General features: G+C 39.0%; 1 protein-coding gene across 5 annotated transcripts in view; it reads right to left on the reverse strand.

Annotated features, from left to right (window-relative positions):
• Nucleotides 1–18,539, reverse strand: part of MON2 (MON2 homolog, regulator of endosome-to-Golgi trafficking) — a 98,523-nt gene extending 79,984 nt beyond the window's left edge. For 4 of the 5 annotated variants that reach the window (XM_054051680.1, XM_054051672.1, XM_054051662.1 and 1 more), the window contains exons 1-2: nt 18,350–18,539; nt 2,813–2,876 (exon numbers count right to left, since the gene is read on the reverse strand). In XM_054051680.1, coding sequence (XP_053907655.1) covers nt 2,813–2,876; nt 18,350–18,460 — 175 coding nt within the window. In that variant the 5' untranslated portion in view covers nt 18,461–18,539. Of the gene's footprint in view, nt 1–1,931; nt 1,949–2,812; nt 2,877–18,349 lie in introns of those variants that run through there. The other variant, XM_054051700.1, reaches the window with a different exon arrangement.
• Nucleotides 18,540–19,572: the final 1,033 nt, after the last annotated feature.

Below are 19,572 nucleotides of genomic sequence, written 5' to 3' on the forward strand. Positions count from 1 at the left end.
TTTGAAATATACGGTATAATCCATACCCACCGATACCATTCTCTTATTTAACACTCCATGTTTTTCAAATTAAAAACAGAACACCTGCCTCTTCCATCAAAAATGGGAGTTTGTTCCCAATTAAGACATGTAGTTTAGGCACCCAATTGTCAGTGTCTACATGTAAACTAGAGTGCTAAGCTGCCTCTATAGTCTATGAGCACCTACAAGACTTGGCAAATAGAGCCAAATGGGCACAAATGCTTCTTCATTCATATACACTTCTGAACTGCCACTAAATTTTAACCATCAAGCAGAAAGAAGAATGCAAAAATTTTTAAAAGGTACCACAAAACATTTATCCCTAACAGAAGACTCATGATATAAGTTCTGAACGGAAAAAATGGCCTGACAATGAATAACAAGAGAAAGAAAAATTTAAACACCTTACATCATTTTTCCTATAATCCATTAAAAACAATAATCTCACAACAGGATCTATACAAGGATTTTTACTTTATGAAGCTGAAAAATTAATGTTTTGTAGATCTGGTTTAGTATGAATCATTATATTAGCTTCAGCCTTAAAATACACACACACAAAAAAAATCTTATGTCAGGTGTGCTTCCATTTTGCTACCAAAATTACGTAAGAATATATTAAAAAATAAATCTATCATCATGAACCACATAAAAAATGAAGTCTGGGGAAAATAAAACTTACTTTCATTCCATCAGCAAAATTATAGTACTAATTTTCCAAAAGAACTTCTAAAGCAAAAGCATGAATAGTAGATTTCAGAGTCATGTAGAAATAGTTTCTCACATTTATCATCTGTGATATAAAGCACAAGCTGATTTCTCTTTTGGAACTACTCAAATCCTCATAAATAAATTATAAAGCACATATTAACTGCCAAGAATAAAGATTTTGAAACTGCTCATCTTCACTTTTTCAAGAGAAAGCAAGAACTTAGAGCAACAACCTCAGAGTTCCAACAAGTTAAACACAACTCACCAGGCACGATAAATATTAAGACTGCATCCATTTTCAACAAAATTATTATCCTACACAATGTAATGCTTCAAGAAAGCATCAGGTCAGCTTATTCAAAACAATCTGATAGAGTTGTTCTCATGTATTTTAGTGAAATTACAGTTTACATCAAAATACAAGGAAAAATCATATCCTGATCAAAATATTTATTTTAGTTACTAGAAAGTCTAGCAGATGTTCTTAAATCATCTAGCGGTCAAAAAGTCGTCTACTTCACTAGATTTCACAATTACAGTAGTCTTTTGCTGCTTTATTATTACTAAGGTATACATATTATCTTCCTAAAAAAAAAAAAATTAAATAGCAGATTGGAGACAACAAAGATCTTGACATTAACTTATCGAGAAGATCAGGCCGCAACTGATACCTCAGAAAATACAGAAGTCCATAAAGAACTAGGGCTGTTTAATGGCATTATATTTAAACTCTGGAATGTCAGGATAATGTACAGACAAAGTATACGTTCCCCTTTGTTCCAGTTTCTTACTGGGCAAAAGGTATTATTCTATTAGCAAAGATTAACTAATCAAAGTAACTTCTAGGACCTGCTGTTTTTCCAAACCTCATAATAACAAATCCATGCAGTTTTGTGATGCATGAAATACTAACTAAATTCTAGTTTAAACCCTCCAAAGGAAAAGTACTTAAAAATTTAACCAACTACCAGAAAGTGTTTTCTCAAAGACTGCCTACCCATGCCGCAAATCAATGTTCCTTCACATCTCTTCACTTTGAAATGAAGATTAAAACACAAAGATTTGCAGGATTACAAACTAGCCTTCTAAAATATAAAGTTCTTTACACAGTAGTATGATAAAGAAAGTTGACAGCCTCCCAAATGGCTAACGAGAGATTTCTCTTGTTCATTTGTGTATTTCGATATAGCTGACATTACCTGGCATAGTTTTCCCACTTATGTCAGCATTCATGACAGCAGTAAAAACAAAGAAAATAAACAAATAAAAAAGAGGCATTAAAGTGAAATATTGAGGGGTGGGACTACTTCAAATAACCTAGAAAGTGCCTCCTTACCAATATATGGTTTACTTACTTAAACAAGAAATAGTTTTTCATCTACTTAATCTGGACCTTTCAAATAATTTAGCATTCTAAGGATTTTGACTACAGCTGGGGTAGACACTCAAATATTAATACAGGAATACTCAAATCTGGCCAAAGCCTTTACAAGCAATTGGCAAGAAGCCATCAATTAACATGCTATTTAATAAAGCTGAAGAAAGTCAGAGATACTGTTTTATTCACTTATAAAGCTGCAACAAGATGCTTCCTGCCTGTCAAGGCAATGGTACATCTTAAATTGAACGACCTTGTCTTAGAGTAAGACAGATTTTTGCCTGCCAGGTACAAGTCTCCAAAAACTAGTCTCATACTAAACACACAGATTAGGATCATAGTGCAGAACTCCATACAGAGCACTTAACAACAGATGTGGTGAACGTAGACAGTGAATAAAACATTGAGAATTCAGAGTCTAAGTATTTCATGCTATTTTTCTAAGTGGACGATAACTTTTGTAGAGCCACAAGTGAAAATGGAGACCTTCCTCAGCTCCAGCATAGCACTAACATGAAACAGAAGTAGCATTAAAAAATTCTCATGCTACTGGATTTTTTGCTAGGTGCCCAAAATTAAAGTATCTCTGATATAGCATACACTAAAAGACGTGTGGGATTATTACACATATCCAAGACATCTCTTTAACATTTTGATTTGTAACCCAAGTTTATTTTTCCTCATTGCACTTCAAATAATTACCTGCCAAAATATCACTGTTCCGGGCAGCTATTGTTTTCACTTTTATTATTCCTGATTCAGCAGCCTGGAGGAAAAGAAAATAGGTAGTTTAGATGCTATTTCATACATCAATATCTGGAAAGATATAAGAATCCTGAAGATAAATAAAATTGGATAGTCTCAGAGCAAAAATGTTCTTGTATAGTGTTTTCACCAAGCAGAGCTAACGCAGAAGTTAAATCTTTGTAGATTCTGAAATTCCTTTCCAGAATTCCACTGAAGGTGTATTATCACGATTCTCATTGTCTTACTTTGCAGTCCTACGTATCCGAAGAAAAAACACCAGCAAACAAAAAAAGCTGTACAATAATCTCTACAGTTTCAAACTGCGCAACAATAACCATGATGTATCATCTGTCACATTCATTGGTTTGAAATGCTGAAGAAACTGAGAGCATTAGTACTTATATCAACGGTTAATACTTAACACTTAAGCAATGAAATCCAGTTGATAAAACCGATGTGGTACATGGCAGTTGAACACTATTACTGTTCTTCCAGTTGGAAAACAGTACATTCCATTCAAAAGCTAACACTTGCACTAACAATGAGTATCAGAATGAAACACATTTTCCTACGGATTTTGTATCCTGAATGCTCTACACAAATTCTCCCAGGGCAGTACCATCAAGAAGCCTTCCTAACAACACTCTCCATTCTGCCTGACTCACCATACAATCCACACCAGCAGTTCCTCCCCTTTCCCTGTAGGTCTGACCTGACAGACTAACAGCATCCTCCTCTCCTCTCTTGCAAATCTTCAGCGGGACTTGGTGGTACGGAAGTGCAGGTTGAGGGATGCATGGGAAGACTGGATGGATGACAACCAGGTACTGCAGAGCTGAGCAGCCTACCGAGGAGATCACACTGCTGTGAGGAACAGCAATTCTCTCCTCAATTGTCCACAACCGCTTCCTCGCATAAATCAGTGAACTCATGTTCTCTAATGAAATCACACCAAAATGAAAATATAACATAGAGGATCTTAATTTCAAAACTATGGTTTCTGACTAGTTTTTTGTAAATAAAACAAAGATACACTGCAATGGCACCTTTCCATTTTTTATTTCCACTAATACATTATAAACTTCTGGAAACAATTAAAGAAGGCATGGCAAAGACACTGTACACCAAAATAAATGCAACTGGTTTTCCCAGATGATAGGACACAAATTGCTGGAAAATACTGTTCTGCCGAATTTGAAAGTACATTTCCCCTTTTATTTCAGCTTTGTCTTCCTCTGTACTTTCCACACTAAGCATTTCCATTTTTCTTCTGATGCTACTATTTAAGGAAGTGTGCCATCACTCTATAAAACAGATTAGAGAAGCAGACAAGCTGTGGCAGCAGAAATACAGAAGCAGAAGTGGCAGTACATAAAATTCTAACAAGTTGTAACATACCCTCTCCATCAAAACATTACTTCAACAAGACTTCCCAGGAAGTCAGGATAAGATGACTGTATAAATTCAAAATCAAGTATTTTAACTAAGAGTTTATATACATATTTCTCAAAATAGCTAAATTAGAGATGAGGAACTGAAATTTCCAACTTCCATTGTTTTTTCTGTTTATTTTAAATTTCTCAACACAAACATAGGAAGACTAAACACAGCCTTAATATTGTTAAAGAGATTCATGAAATTCTGGAGAATAATTAAAGTTTTGCTAAACATAGTGTTTCTACTTTAAAAATGTAGACAGAATATCCACACTGCCTGAACTAACACACAACATGCTCAAATGAGCACAAAGTGACATGCAAATATATCTTTCACATAATTAAAATGAGGAGTGCCAAACACAGTCCTCATTTATTTTAATTATGTTAACTTAATGTGTTGAACTGTCTAAGTTTTAAGTCAATTCCCGTTCTTCAGTTATAAACTGTCAGCTAAGTAGAGGAGGGGGTCTTGTCACAACAAATTGTTCCTATTAATTAATATGAAGGATTCGTCACAGCCAGACTTCAATTATCTTCAAACTAATCCTCATTACATCTACTGGCAATTGATTTCTTTCTTGTTAGGAGTGACAAACTCCGTCTGAGTCAAAGAAATTAAGCCTGCCCACATGCATGACATTCGCAAACACCATGCACTCTGCATGAAGAAGGAAATAGTTATTTCAGATACAATGCCTCTCAGTTAGTTGTTTCCATGCCAGCTTTATATAAAACAGCAAATAATTTTTTTTTAAACTAAGGGAAAACAAAACAAAAGCTATTAGAGTTTTTACTCTTGCTCTGAATATAACAGTTTTTCTCCATAAGACATAGGAAGTTCTATGATTATCTATATTAAATTAATATTTATTATGATATTATTATACTATCGTTTCTATTTATAATTAAAAATGTTTACAGTTAAAAAAAACACAAAACCCCACCCCAATAAGCCACTACATATGTCAAAAAGATCACACATTAGCAATTAAAAAAAAATTACCTCAGTTGATCACAAATAACTAGTAGAATAAATGAAACTATAACCTCTTACCTGGCTATTCTTTACACATCAAAATAAAAGCATATTTGGATTGCTTCAATTTAATTTGGCAAGTTAAAAGAAATATTAAGAGATTTTAAGTTTACAAATTCACATCAATTACTACAGCACTCTGCAGGACACTGCCCCATTAGAAAAGGATCTTACAAGAACACTAATCAAGGAGATGAACAGCATCATACTGTGTATTTATGGGTAAGAATATGATAATTTACTTCCCACAAATATAAGGCACCACGTTTTTAAAAGTCACCATTTTTGAAAGTAACATTATGATAGTTTCCTTAGCACAGCAGTTAACAGTAGTCTAACGGGCAAGTTAGTTATATCTTAATTTTAAGAAGAAGCAAATACACATAAATCCTGTAACATAACAAAGCTTAAGCGTACCTGAAACCTTCGGTCAATTAGACTTCCTATTCTGCTACTTTAATAAATAAATAGAAATAAAAATGAAATGTCTTAAAAGCACTCTTATCATTATTGAGTTCTGTTTCATGTTTCTGCTGAAGCAACTAAAGGACCCAGTCTGGGGAGCGGAAATATTGATGAAGAACAGAAATTGACTCTTCGTGACAGCACACATTCAAAGCAATCTCTTTCAGTACCTTGATTTGGTTTTAATCAAACAGTCAATAATTTCAGCAAAATTCAACAGGACACTCTGGGCTCATGCATTTGCTCCATCTTCTTTCTGCTTCCTTGGAACTTACTAAGTATTTGCTGGTTATGTGAAAATCACCCTTCACAGAAATTAAAGTAAGGCAAATGGAGAATTTACATACAAAAAAGTCACAACACACAGGGTGCCTCTGCAAGTGAACTGAAAAGAAGCCTAGGCCTAATATGTGCCTCCTAGCCTCAAAGTTCCTCTCCCAAGGAACAGTCTGACAACAACGTTCATGGCTTCCCAAGAACCTCATCCTAAAGCAATCTTATAGACAGGGATGCAATAGAGCTGTGATGTGGAAACTCAAAGACTATCAAACCCAGCTTTAAGAGTTTCTCAGTTCCAAAACTCTTCCCCTGCTCAGTCCTCAGTTCAGGGAGTTCTGAAGTTCTTTCCTGTTATTAGATGTGCTCTGCACGTATTCCAACTTTTCACAAATGTTAACCCTTCTGTAGGACCAATATTACCAACGAGGTAACAGAGACAGGTAATTTCTGCTGAGGCACTCACCAAACACATAAAACCACCCTCAAGCAGAATCAATGTTTTCCAACAACCAGGTAACATTTAGTTCCAGGAGCTAGTTTTTTCCATATAAAATATTTGCACACAAACTATAAAGATCTATAACTCATAAACAGCATACGGAGGAATAACGATAACCGGGGTGCACAATTCTACTAGCTACTGGTCCGGATGATGTAAAGGCAAACATTAGCAACAGAGCAGTAACTGCATCTGAAAGGTACCGGTTCCTCAAACTGTCTTTACAAGACCCTATGAAAGCTCTCAAATCCAACTGCAATGCTTCAGTCTACACTGCCAAAAGTTATCACTGTAGCTGACACTACGATGATGATAATGTTACCTGGCAGCCCAGGAATGGCCATAAGGAATAACAGCACAGTGTTTGCTTGAACATGCAACTCTATAATTATTCAGTGGTTTACTTCTCATAGGCAAACGCATCACAGAAGCCCTATTGCAATGCAGCAACACATACGGATGGGCACGCAAGCAGGCAGAGGGTCAGTGATCTGACAGCACATCAACTGCTCCACAGTAATCCCTATGGACCCGCCCTTACTCAGGGGTAAATGTGAGAGAGCTACCCTTCTTTCATCAAAACCTAAAAGGATTGTTAACTTTTCGTAAGAGAAAGATGACACAAATTTCTAATCTCTTTCCAGTGACGCCTTCCAGAAGCAAAAAAAGAACCCCCACTGTCTCTATTGCGTCAGTAATTTTTCTTTTTTCACATTTCAAAAAGGAGGATTTTAAAAAGCGTTCAGAGACACTGGTATCTCACAATCAGGACCAGTATCGCAACTTCTCATTTTAAACAAAAATTACATACATACACGAAGATATTTAATGTAACAAGCAGGCACGTACTAATTTCTACTAAGGCTTGATCTAACTTTAAATATATTTTTGTATGAACTTCTAAATAGTATGGAGCTCACAGTCTTGTTAGAATAATTAATAACAAAGAATTTCCACCATTGATTCTTTGAATGACCATTTGTGTTTCAATTATATGCTCAGAGCAAATTGCTACCTCCAGAAATACCAAAATCGCTTTAAGGTTTGCAGCCCTTACTACGCAAGGTTTTGATTTCTGTCATCTAAAAAGAAAAGCATTCAGGAATGCTTTCAGGAAAGACAGCTGGTGTTGGTATTCACATTATATTGTTTGCAAACCTTTTACTAAGATTGGATGAGAGTAATATATGTCATCTATAGTCACTTCCACATCTCTTACACAAAATAAAAAGAGCATTTTTTTTTTTCCTATTCTCATTATTATCTGCCTTCCTAACTGGAACACTAACCTTATATGCAGTAGTTTAGATAAGAGAACCTCCTGTGTAAAGTACAGTTTTGCTTCATTGTTATTCTGGCTTGCTTTGCAAAAGCACATTCTGGACCATTACAGTGCTGCTAAACTATTATTTGGAAAAGGACACACTCATAAAAAGCTCAACACTAAATCAACCTCATGAAAGCACCTAAGGGCACCATGTTTGTGTGAAAAAACTGTACTTAGCTTCTGTATTTTTATCTTCCTCCCCAGGAGTACAATCCCTACTCAGATCCTTCTCTTTTATATATGCTCATTCCACCTGTGATTTAAACTGGTGAAATGCCAGATCTGATTTGATAGCACTGTGCACTCACAGGGATTTATTATACTGAATGATTTAATATACTTGGATTAGAGCTTGCTGACATTCTAACGGCTTGGAGTAAAACCTACCAGCAGAGTCTCTGGGAATCAAGCACTAACTGTTGTAAAGGCAGGTATAGGCAGGGAGAACATGAATCGAGTATTTAAATTAACTGGACACATACAAACCTACACACCCAAGGGTCCATGTCACTGAAAGGCACCCTATATCAGGGTCATGGTGACTGGGAAAGGCTGTTGATGACTGGGGAGAGGTAAACACCATACACGTCTCAAGGAAGGGCATGGAAAAAGCATTCAGGGCTCTAACAGGCAAGTTAGCTTCACATCACTCCCTGAGGTTATAGAATAATCCTTGTGGAAGCCATTTTGAGGGACACACAGGACCAGATGATTGGGAAGAGCCAAGAAGAATTTAGCACAAGCCTCATGAACCCAGCTGCCTTCTACAATGAGATGACAGGCTCTATGGGAAAGGGGAGAGCACTAGGTACTTTATCTTGACTATATCAAAGCCTTTGATGCCACCTCCAATTGTATCCAATTGTGACATATGGACAAGTGGATAGTAAAGTGGGTGGAAGACTGGCTAAAAGGGTCATTGCAAATGGTATAAAGTTCAGCTGGTAATGAGTTACTAGTTGTGCTCCTCTGGGATGGATACTGGGACTATGATACCATTTAACATCTTCATCAGAAGCCTGAATAAAGGCACAGAGTCTGCTGACAAATATGAAACTCAGGGTACTGTTCATCATCGGGGCAACAAGGGGGACATAAGGCATGGGGAACATGTATTCAGAAGAACCCACACAGGCTGGGAAATGGGTAGGTAAAAACCTCATGAAGTTCAAAATACACCAATGCGGAGTCCAGCCCCATGCACCAGCACAGGCTGGGGGCTGGCTTTGCAGCAAAGGACTTAGAGTCCTAGTAGGCAGCAGTGAACCCTCACCACAAAGATGGCCAACTGCACGCTGGTCTCCATTAGCAAGAACATAATCAGCAGGTCAAGCAAAGTGAGTCTTTCCCTCTCTTTGGCTCTTGTGGGGCTGTTGCTGGAGTACTACGACCAGTTATAGCCTCCCCTGGGCAAGAAAGACATTGACATGATGGAGCAAGTTCATTGGAGGTATACCAAGACAGCTGGGGGATGGAGAACAATAAATAAGGAGATGATGTGAGGGCTCCACTTGTTCAGCCTGAACACAACAAGATTAAGAGGAGGGCTTGTTAATGTCCACAGCTTCCTAAAGAGAAGCCACAGTGAATACGAGGCAGTTCGCAGTGACTGTTCACATGTGCTCCATCCAGGATATATGTACATGTACACAGAAAGAAAGCAGGGAACGCTGAAAGCAATAAAGCTCCTTCCAAATCACTTTATATTCTACAATTTGCACAAGTTTCTCACTCAAATTTTTTCTCAACAGAATCTTAGCAATCACAGTATTAATTTTGTTATAAATTGAAAATTGTATTTTGGTAAATCACTTTGACATTCATAAAACCGTAAACACAAAACCAGTTACAGTCTTCCAAATTTTTAAGTTTAGACTGCGTTATTTATATGAACTGAACAGCCCGATTAACTTTTTTTTTAATACAATAATATATTTGCTGGTTGTTTGTATTACCTTTATTTTGCATATAAAGACAAGAAATTGCAAACCAACTGTCAGCCTCTATTCATACAGAGTAGTTTCTTCATCTGTTCACACTTTGCTCTAGTTTATTCTACATCATGATCTACTTGTGTGAAAGAAATAAATAGTGCATATTTCTGATCCCAACAACATGCACAACAACAGCTGAAGACAACAAACTTTAATTCCTGCTAGACTTTGCTCTACCCAAGGATGGTGCCATTCTCCATTATCAGAGCTCCAATGCTTTGAGAAAAAAATAAAAGCATCGATGTATTCTATTATACACTTTCTCCACCAGTTCAAGACTTATGGTATTACAAGTGGGGGGTTTTGTTTGTTTTTTGAAAAAAAATCAAAATCTTGTTTATTTCCAGCTTTTGTGCAACTACATCAATTGCTCCCATATTAAAAGTGCTTTTTCACTTGACAGGAGCAACTATTTCTTTGGGTCATTAATCTTCTGAAATTGTCAGTTTGCAGTATCAGCAGTCAACTCAGAATCCTGAAGGTTAATCATCAATAATGCCAGAAGTGCCAGTGTTATCTAAATTGCTTCAGGGCTGTCACCTCTGCAGATACTTTACTTGATTTGAGTGTGGAGGTAAAGATAATGAAATACAAATATTTAATATCAGGAGTTTTCATTCGACAATCAAAATATTTTGCATCAGCTGGAAAAACCATTACAAATAAATCAACAGAACAAATCATAATGAATAACATAATTCATTACTGAACAGCACTGACGGAGAGATAAAGAAAAAGCTAACCAAGCTAACTTGATGCAGAAGGAACACAGCAAATTAGCAACAAATTCTCAAGTTATACTTCTCTCTTCCACAGTTGGATAGAATCGGGACCATGTTTCACATTATATTATATAGAAATATATACACAATATTTTTAATATATTTTAATATACAGTATTTATATACATGTACACACACAGCATATGGATATCTTGAGACAGTCCACGTCTACCATTAATGGATCCCTGAGTGATCCGTCATGTACCACACAACTGATTATAAATCACTGAAATACAGCACTTGAATTTTCATCACAGACTTTCGTCACAACAATCATCATTTTACATTAAAAAATAAACAAACAAACAAACAAAAACCCACTCTGTTTCAGAGCTTCAGGAGATTCACACTCAGAGTTCACAAATAGTATATTCATAGTAACCTGGTCAGAGACAGCAATGCCTGTCTGCCCAGTACCTGGTAAATAGAAACAACAGTCACTACTTCGGGCCCTAACTGAGAACTGGAGTCACCAAGAATTCCTGACTCCTGCTACAAGTTTCCTATATAATCTTCAGGAAGCCATAGGAAGGAGGGTGGGGACTAAATCAGAGATTAAGACGCACAAATTTAAATATTTAGACTCCCATTACAATGAGATTCAGTCTCTACTGAATGTTCCCTAATTCTTAAAGCCTCTCCTTTAGCTAATTAAGCTGACCCACGAGTCTAAACTTAGGCCTATGTATCCGAGACAACTATGTGCAGACAGTAAAAGACCCACACTCTTCTGGACCAGCTGCCGGAAGCAAAGGATGTACTACAAGAGGCTAAGATACCTAATGTGTCCGTGATAGAGTCAATCAACCACCTGGCTACAATGTCCTGTGAATGGCTTATTCAGCTTCATTGACTGTATTTCCATAACAAGCCCAGCCTGCACAATCAATGAAGGGAGTTAAATTACCCAAAGTGAGGTACCTTAATCCCGAAACTGAATTCTAACATGGAAAATTTACAGATAAACTGAGGTACCGAAAATGCTGTTCGTTTTCTCCATTCATTAAATTGTAAGGTATTACATGATGGAGAAATTAAGTCTATATGCGTGACGTGAATCAGCCCTGAACACATGACATTTCTCATCAAAGACAAAAATGATGACAAAACTCAGAGTTTATAATAAATCTTGAACTTGGAACACATTCGAATGAATGACAGGCCACTAAAATATAACAGTACACTTTTAAAAACATAATTTTGAAAAAATGCACTGCAAAATTAAGAGATTCCAAAGAAGCTAACAGACACAGTAACTGGTAAAGAACAGGAATTATAAAAGGAACTGTAGGAAATATTCGAACTCATCTGTTTCAAGCGACTAGCTCAGCTACAGGCAGGCAACTAAAGAATGCTACAGAATAATCTCCAGTCACATGCACAGAACACATGCTTGAGTGCAAGCTGCATAATTACAACAATATGCATTTTATAGAGCATAGTTTCTCTATTTCAAAAGACCTTTTAAACTACTAGTTAAGTGCATACCCATGAAAGCAAACAAACAACTCTACAGTATTTGCATCCTTTTGAACTAATGCTGTGAAGACCTGAAAATTAACCAACCTAGAAAGTTCAGTGTAGGTCAAGTTCCCTGTAGGCTATAGTATCATAATTATTTAATCAATTTTATTCAAAAATTAAAGCAGGAAACTGCAAAACTTGGTTAATCCTATAGAAACTGTCTATGTCTGTTCTTTGCCAGGTCCATTTGGCTCATCTTTTGCAACAAAAGTAGCATGAACACAGATCTGTGGAAAACCTTTCAATACTGGTAACACATCAAGTGATTCAAATACCCACATCACAAGGCATTTCAGCACGTCATTTTCTTCCTTAGCCTTCTCCAATTTGCGTACTGCACTACAGTCGCAGATTTTCTGAAATTGTTACTGTTACAGAACAAACAACTAAGAGTCACACATTTTTTCAACTGTTCCTTACAGCTGCATTAGGAATTCTAACAATCACTCTCACTATATGATCACTATAAACCTTATTAACCGGCATGCACCTTTTTAACTTATGTTAAAAGTTTGCATTACATCTTTATATTTGGTTCCATCCAGCTACCAAATGGCATCGGAAAGGCTCCCTAAAAGGTTTGAACTAATTTTTTGGCATTAGCCCTAGGATGTGTTCAGGATCAGCATATCATTCCAAAATAAGAACGATTTAACCCAGGGGATGCAAGTCATTTATGTCACTCAGCACCGACAGGAGTGGACTCCAAAGGAAGAAGTTCACGAACAAAACTTGTGTTACAGAACACAACAGACAGCCCCCCAGACAGGACATGTCCTGTCTCTTTGCTCAGCCAGCCCTCATCACTTCTGTAATTAAACTATTTCAAAACTTTGTTTTATCCAGAAGCCACTCAAATCTAGTTCTTTCATTTTTACTCAAAGAACGTGTTAAGGCTCCTTGCCTGCAAGGAGAGCTACTTATACAAGAAGGCAAATAAGACTGCAAAAATTGATTCTATTATTTCTCCTTGATACAACAAAATCAATTCACAATACTGTTTCAAAAATATGTCTGTATACCAAAGGCTTACACAAATTGATAAACAGTTAAAGAAAAGCAATGTTGCTATTTCAAAGGTCTGGTAAAGAATCAGTACAGAGAGGCCATCAAAAGCTACTATTCAGGAGTCTCAAGAGAGCGTTTCAACTGACCAAAGTATTCAAAGCTAAAACTGTGATTCTCTTCCAGGCTGAGGGATGCTGAATCCTATTTCTTTTCCAGCCCTACTATTCCAAATTACTGCAGCAGCAAACATCCTAAAACAGACACCTGAAATCCATTGCACAACTGCTAAGCAGAGGGCACAGCCTGTCCCACACCACACGTCTCACATAGGCCAAGCTGATCCTGCCATGGGAGGATGAAGTCCCCGTCAGTTCTTTCCTTCCCCTCTCCCACCAGCACAAGCATGCCTGTAACTGTGCAGGGAGCTGAATAAGAGTTGGGGGTTTTTTCATGTGTTATTTTTAAGCTTATTTTGGTTTTACTACTATTTAAAAGCTGAGTCTGTTGAACTGGATCTGTGTAAATAATAAGGAATTACAGCCAACTGGAATTCAGACCACGAGGAACTTTCTGGGTATACTTATATTCTCTTTTAACACCTTTATTTCTACTAATTATAAATATTTTCCCTTTGTATTACCAAGGTTTCTTATGCAGTGAAGTTATCTAACCAAATCAAATATAACTTACATAGCAATAACTTCATTCAAAATAAGAAACAGCAGGTAACCTATTCAGCACACTAAACTATTTACAATTTTGTGACAAGATCAAATTCTTACTTTAGTTCACTAACAAACGCATCACCAGCTTTCTAGACACCCAGCACAAGACATTCAAATTCCAGTCACTATTAGGTTAAAATAGTTTATAAAGCTTTATGCACGTGGCATGCAATTTACTCCCAAGTTAGTAGTATGACATTGCTCCCTAATACAGAGCAAAGATTAGAGCTCACTGTATTAAAAACAACAGAATAGTGACCAAGTGGCATCGTTTTCTAGGAGAAATGGCAGATTACTTAAGACAACATGAGAATGACTGATGACTGTACCAAGGACCCCTTCGTGCTCTGTAATTTCAAGCTCCAAAAGACACTGTTAAATTTACACTTGCCTCCAGAGCTTCAATCACATCCCTAGCTGGTGTCTGATTTTCTAACTGGGAAACAGAAAAACATCGTGAAAATATGAATACATTTTTCATCAATGTCATTATTTGTACCTCTGCCAATATAAACAGTTTTGGCATATCACAGGCATAACCACCAAATCACCCCTTGCTTACTGCATACAGATTTCATGTTTAGAATACTTATGTAGCCAATGCTGATCTGAGAAAGTACTGAACACAAAACCTACCTAACAACAAACAGATGTGGGTCTTATGTCTAACAGTAACTGGTAATCCCTACAGGCTTAAGAAAAATAAGTCTAGCACTTCAGTCCCCAAACATCATCAACACAATTTCAAACCTGCAGATTCTTTCTGCAGCTCCTGTTGTCAATGTAAAGCAGTACCACCTTGGAAAATCCTACTGAAGTATTACGTGTCATGCAGAACAAAGAGGAGGTGTGGACTCCTTTGGGAACAACAATATATTCTGTTATTTCTTATTTAAAAGCTCTGAGGGGAAGGAAGCTTGCTACACATCTGCATCATCAATTTAGCACTGGGAGAAACTCAATAACTTCCATGTTTCTTAACAGATTATCAGAGAGCCTGCAAAACCTCAGAACCGACTGTTGTCAGTGACTGGACTTACAACTACATGATCTCCATGTAAATATAATCTACTAAGAAAACTTTACAGACTCAGAAGTAATAGAAAAATGTGATGGAAGTGCCTAAAACAGTTAAGAATTCAAGTTCCATTTACAATAAGGGTATAAGACTTTATTTCCAGATCCTGAGGATAAGGTCTAAATCCCACAGCCTGTGGGTTCCCACAGCTGGCTGTCCCTTTTTCTGACACAACCAGTAACCCTCCCATCAAAAAAAAAATCCAAATAAGCTCTTCAGCTATGTAATCTACTTGCCTGTTCAAAGAACCATTTAATATTATTTTGGTCTCTCTGTACCTAACATGTATGGCACTGGTTTGTAATAACAAATCAACAGAAATAGCTTTAAAAAAATGAAAACTAAAACACTATTTTATTAAAAAAAACCAGATTCTATTTTTCTGATCATACCACTTTCTAACTCCTTAATGATTAAAATGATTTATTCAAATTAATCATCTCAGTAGCAAGTAGAATCGAGAACTACACTATTACTTTCATATGCAGCAAATCTATTGGTTATATGAATTTTGCAAGACTTTAAGAGTATTAATATAAAAATCAAAAAACAGAATAGCCAAAACATTTTAGAAATGGCTGGCAATAACAAATAGCTGTGAGCAAAAACTGCAAGCATATTAGAAGCAGCTTGCCTTCATAAAGTACCTATCAAATCTAACAATTACAATACAGCTCACAACTATTAATTTGGACTAGGAATTTTTCAATCACTTTATCACAGTAAGATAAATTTACTAAGTGGCATGGAAGCTTATACATCAGCTGCAACATAAGCTCATAAATTACAATGCATGTGCTAGTGATGAGAATAGCCTATTTTCACTGCAAGTAGAAAAGTGAGACTACAAGTAGTAGTAATTTGTTTTAGAAGTCTGCGTTTAAGTGTGGTTTAAAAAGCTAGTGCTGTTGCAAATCAGGAAGAACACACCATTCCTCCGATCACTATTAATAAACCCAATCATGATCAGACCAAACACATGTAATGAAAATATGTTAAGCGTTTTAAATTTAACTGAAAAGCACACCCATTTCCTTCAAAGCTAAAACAAAAAAAATAGCTTCCAGAAGTGAGGAAGTAAGATTGTTTCCTGCAACTGTATCATACATCCTAATATAGGACTGCTCTCATCTCAGACCTCTCTGCAAAAGCGCACAACTCACAGGAGTCCCACCCCTTTATAAACACCTTCCAGTACTATTCCATAAACCTACCCAAACTCCAAAAAACTGTGAAAGCCTTTGTTTTGAATGAAGTTATGCAAATTGCCATTGAGATGTAGAAGGTAACAGCACAAAAGTCATACTTGCACAAGAATATGAACATTCCAAACAAGTATCAAAAACTGCACATGCAGTGGTTACTCAAACCTTCAGCATTGCAAATATAACAAACTGTTACTAAACATACTAGCCCATCATCTTTGCAGATCTTGAAGAAAGTAAACATTAACACAGTGGGGAAACTTGTTCAGAGACCAGTCAACTTAGTCACACAGTAATACACAGGAAAAAGTGAAAGTAGCACTCCCCTCTCCCTCCAAAACACACAAACTGATTTCTGTTCCACTGACCACAACTCTTTCTTATTTACATCTGACCACATACAATTTCCGAGAACTGATCACAACGTTCTTTTGTTTTTCTGTGACCGCACACAGTTCCTCACACACAGAGGCATTCCTCTGCAGCCTATAATCCTACACAACATGCTCTGGTTACAGTGCGTTACTTCATGTTTTTCAAAACAAGCACAGTTATCAGCTTCAATTCATCTGTTAAAGTGTGCAATACTTTATAGAACATTAAACATGCTATCACTTAGCTGGAACTAAAGTCACATTACATGCATAATTCCTTTACCGTACTTTCCCAGGCACCTTTCCAGTTCTGCAGCTTAATCTGAGTTAATTCACTAGTATTTTTCCTCTCACTACTGAATAGAAAATTTATTTTTTAAAATGGCATGTGACAAACTACTGACAGAAAAAAAGTTAAACTGACTATGTAAACAGACAAGAGAAACACATGGTTAAAATACATGCTTTAAATAAGAAAGAAAAAGTCCAATTTCCCTTCAGTTAAAGTAATTTCATCACTACTACTGCAGTGTCAAGCTGCACAGAGTAAACTGAGGTTTGAAAAATAAAACATACAATCCAACTGGCATGAGTTGATTCATGGAAGATTCATGAAAAGGGTCATCTAGACTTCTTGCCTCCCAAGCTTCCTCATCTGTAACTTCACCACTGGACAGCCGCACCACCCCAAATCCCAGAACATGCTAGGGATCACCAGCAATCCGCACAGTTAATGCCATCAGACACAGAGGTGTGACACTGAGAAAAACGGAGTGTCAGCTCGGAAGCCACACTTTAGAAAGCCTGTTCGTTTGTGACAAGGGTAGGACAGTGACAAGTAATGACAGCAGCATGGCCCCATGGTAGCCGCTGGGGGCACAGCCCCTTCGCCCCGGCTTGCCCACCCACCAGCCCCACCAAAGTACTGCCTGCCGGGGCACCCAAGCCTTCAGCACCCAGTCTGCCCCAGGCAAGTATCACAGAATCACAGAACAGTTTGGGCTGGAAGGGATCCCATCCAGTTCCAAATCCCCTGTGATGGGCAGAGACACCTTCCACCACACCAGGCTGGTCATAGCCCCATCCAACCTGGCCTTGAACACTTCCAGGGAGGAGGCAGCCACAACTTCCCTCAGCAACTTGTGCCAGTGTCTATCACCCTCATTGCGAAGAATGTCTTCTTAATGTCTTACCTAAATCTTCCCCCTTCCAATTTAAAGCCATTCCCCTTAGTCCTAGCACTACATGCCCTCGTAAACAGTCCCTTTCCTGGAGCCCCTTCAGGTACTGAAAGGTGGCTCTAAGATCTTCCCAGAGCCTTTTCTTCCCAGGCTGCACAACTCCAACTCTCTCAGCCTGTCCTCATATGGGAGGTGCTCCAGCCCTCTGACAACTTTTGTAGCCCCCCTCTGGACCCATTACAACAGCTCTATATCCTTCTTATGTTGAGGATTCCATGCATCTTTTGATGCAGCCCAGCACACGTTTCGCCTTCTTTCAAGAAGAGACACGGAGACAACCAAGCCAAACTCCGTCTCTTGCCCCAGGCGGGCTGGGGGTGAAAGCGGGGCTGCCTCCCTTGGCCCCCGCCCCGCGGCTGACCCGCCTCCCCAGCCCCGCTGGCCGAAGGGAGCCGCCCGGCCCGCGTCCCTGCCTCACGACGCCTTAAAACCACGGACCCACAGGCAAACGCGGCCGGTGAAGCCACGTCCTGGCACGGACAGCCACGAAGGAGCAGCTCAGCCCCGGCCCCTCACCTCCTTCACAGGGGGGAATTTTTTCCGGCACTCCAGGCTGAGGCCCCGCAGGTCTCCCTGCATGTTTTCCAGCAGCTTCTTCACGGCCTCGGGGCTGCTGGTGCCGGACATGGCGCCGCGGGCAGCGCGGGCCCCGCCGACACGTCTGCGCCGGGGCCGGAACCGCCAGTCGTTCCCACAGTGCCCCGCGCGCCGCTTCCACAGTGCTCCGCGCGTCGCTTCCGGAAGGGCGGTGCGGGGAGGGAGGGAGTGGAGGCTTCGGGCGGGAGTAGTGGTCAGTGCTGTTTGTCAGCTACAGCAGTGATATAGACAGCGAGATCATAGAATCACCAGGTTGGAAAAGACCACTAGGATCGTTGAGTCCAACCACTCCTATCTGCCACAAACCGTGTCCTTGAACACCTCATCTACCCGTCTTTTAAACCCCTCCAGGGAAGGTGACTCAATCCCCTCCCTGGGCAGCCTCTGCCAGTGCCCAATGACCCTCTCTGTGAAATTTTTTTTTCTGATGTCCAGCCTGAACCTCCCCTGGCGGAGCTTGAGGCTGTTCCCTCTTGTCCTGCCCTCAGTCGCTTGGGAGAAGAGGCCAGCTCCCTTCTCTCCACAACCTCCTTTTAGGCAGTTGTAGAGACCAATAAGGTCTCCCCTCAGCCTCCTCTTCTCCAGGCTAAACAACCAGCTCTCTCAGCCACTCCTCATAAGACTTGTTCTCCAGCCCCCTCACCAGCTTCGTTGCCCTTCACTGGACACGCTCCAGAGCCTCAACATCCTTCTTGTAGTGAGGGGCCAAGAACTGAACACAGGATTTGAGGTGCGGCCTCACCACTGCTGAGCACAGTGGCAGAATCACTTCCCTAGTCCTGCTGGCCATGCTGTTTCTGATCCAAGCCAAGATAACATTGGCCTTGGCCACCTGGGCACACTGCTGGTTCATGTTCACTCAGCTGTCAATCAACAACCCTAGGTCCTTCTCCTCCAGGCAGCTTTCTAGACACTCTTCTTTGAGAGATGAGCACACTCTCAACGAGTTTGCAGATGACACCAAGCTGAGTGGTGCAGTTGCCACACTGGAAGAACAAGATGTCATCCAGAGGGACCTGGACCGGCTGGAGAAGTGGGGCTGTGTGAACCTCATGAGGTTCAACAAGGCCAAGTGCAAGGTCCTACACCTGGGTCGGGCCAATCCCCGATTTCAGTGCAGGATGGGGGATGATGTGATTGAG

The sequence above is a fragment of the Cuculus canorus genome, chromosome 1 (assembly GCF_017976375.1).
Source record: "Cuculus canorus isolate bCucCan1 chromosome 1, bCucCan1.pri, whole genome shotgun sequence".
Lineage (NCBI taxonomy): Eukaryota > Metazoa > Chordata > Aves > Cuculiformes > Cuculidae > Cuculus > Cuculus canorus.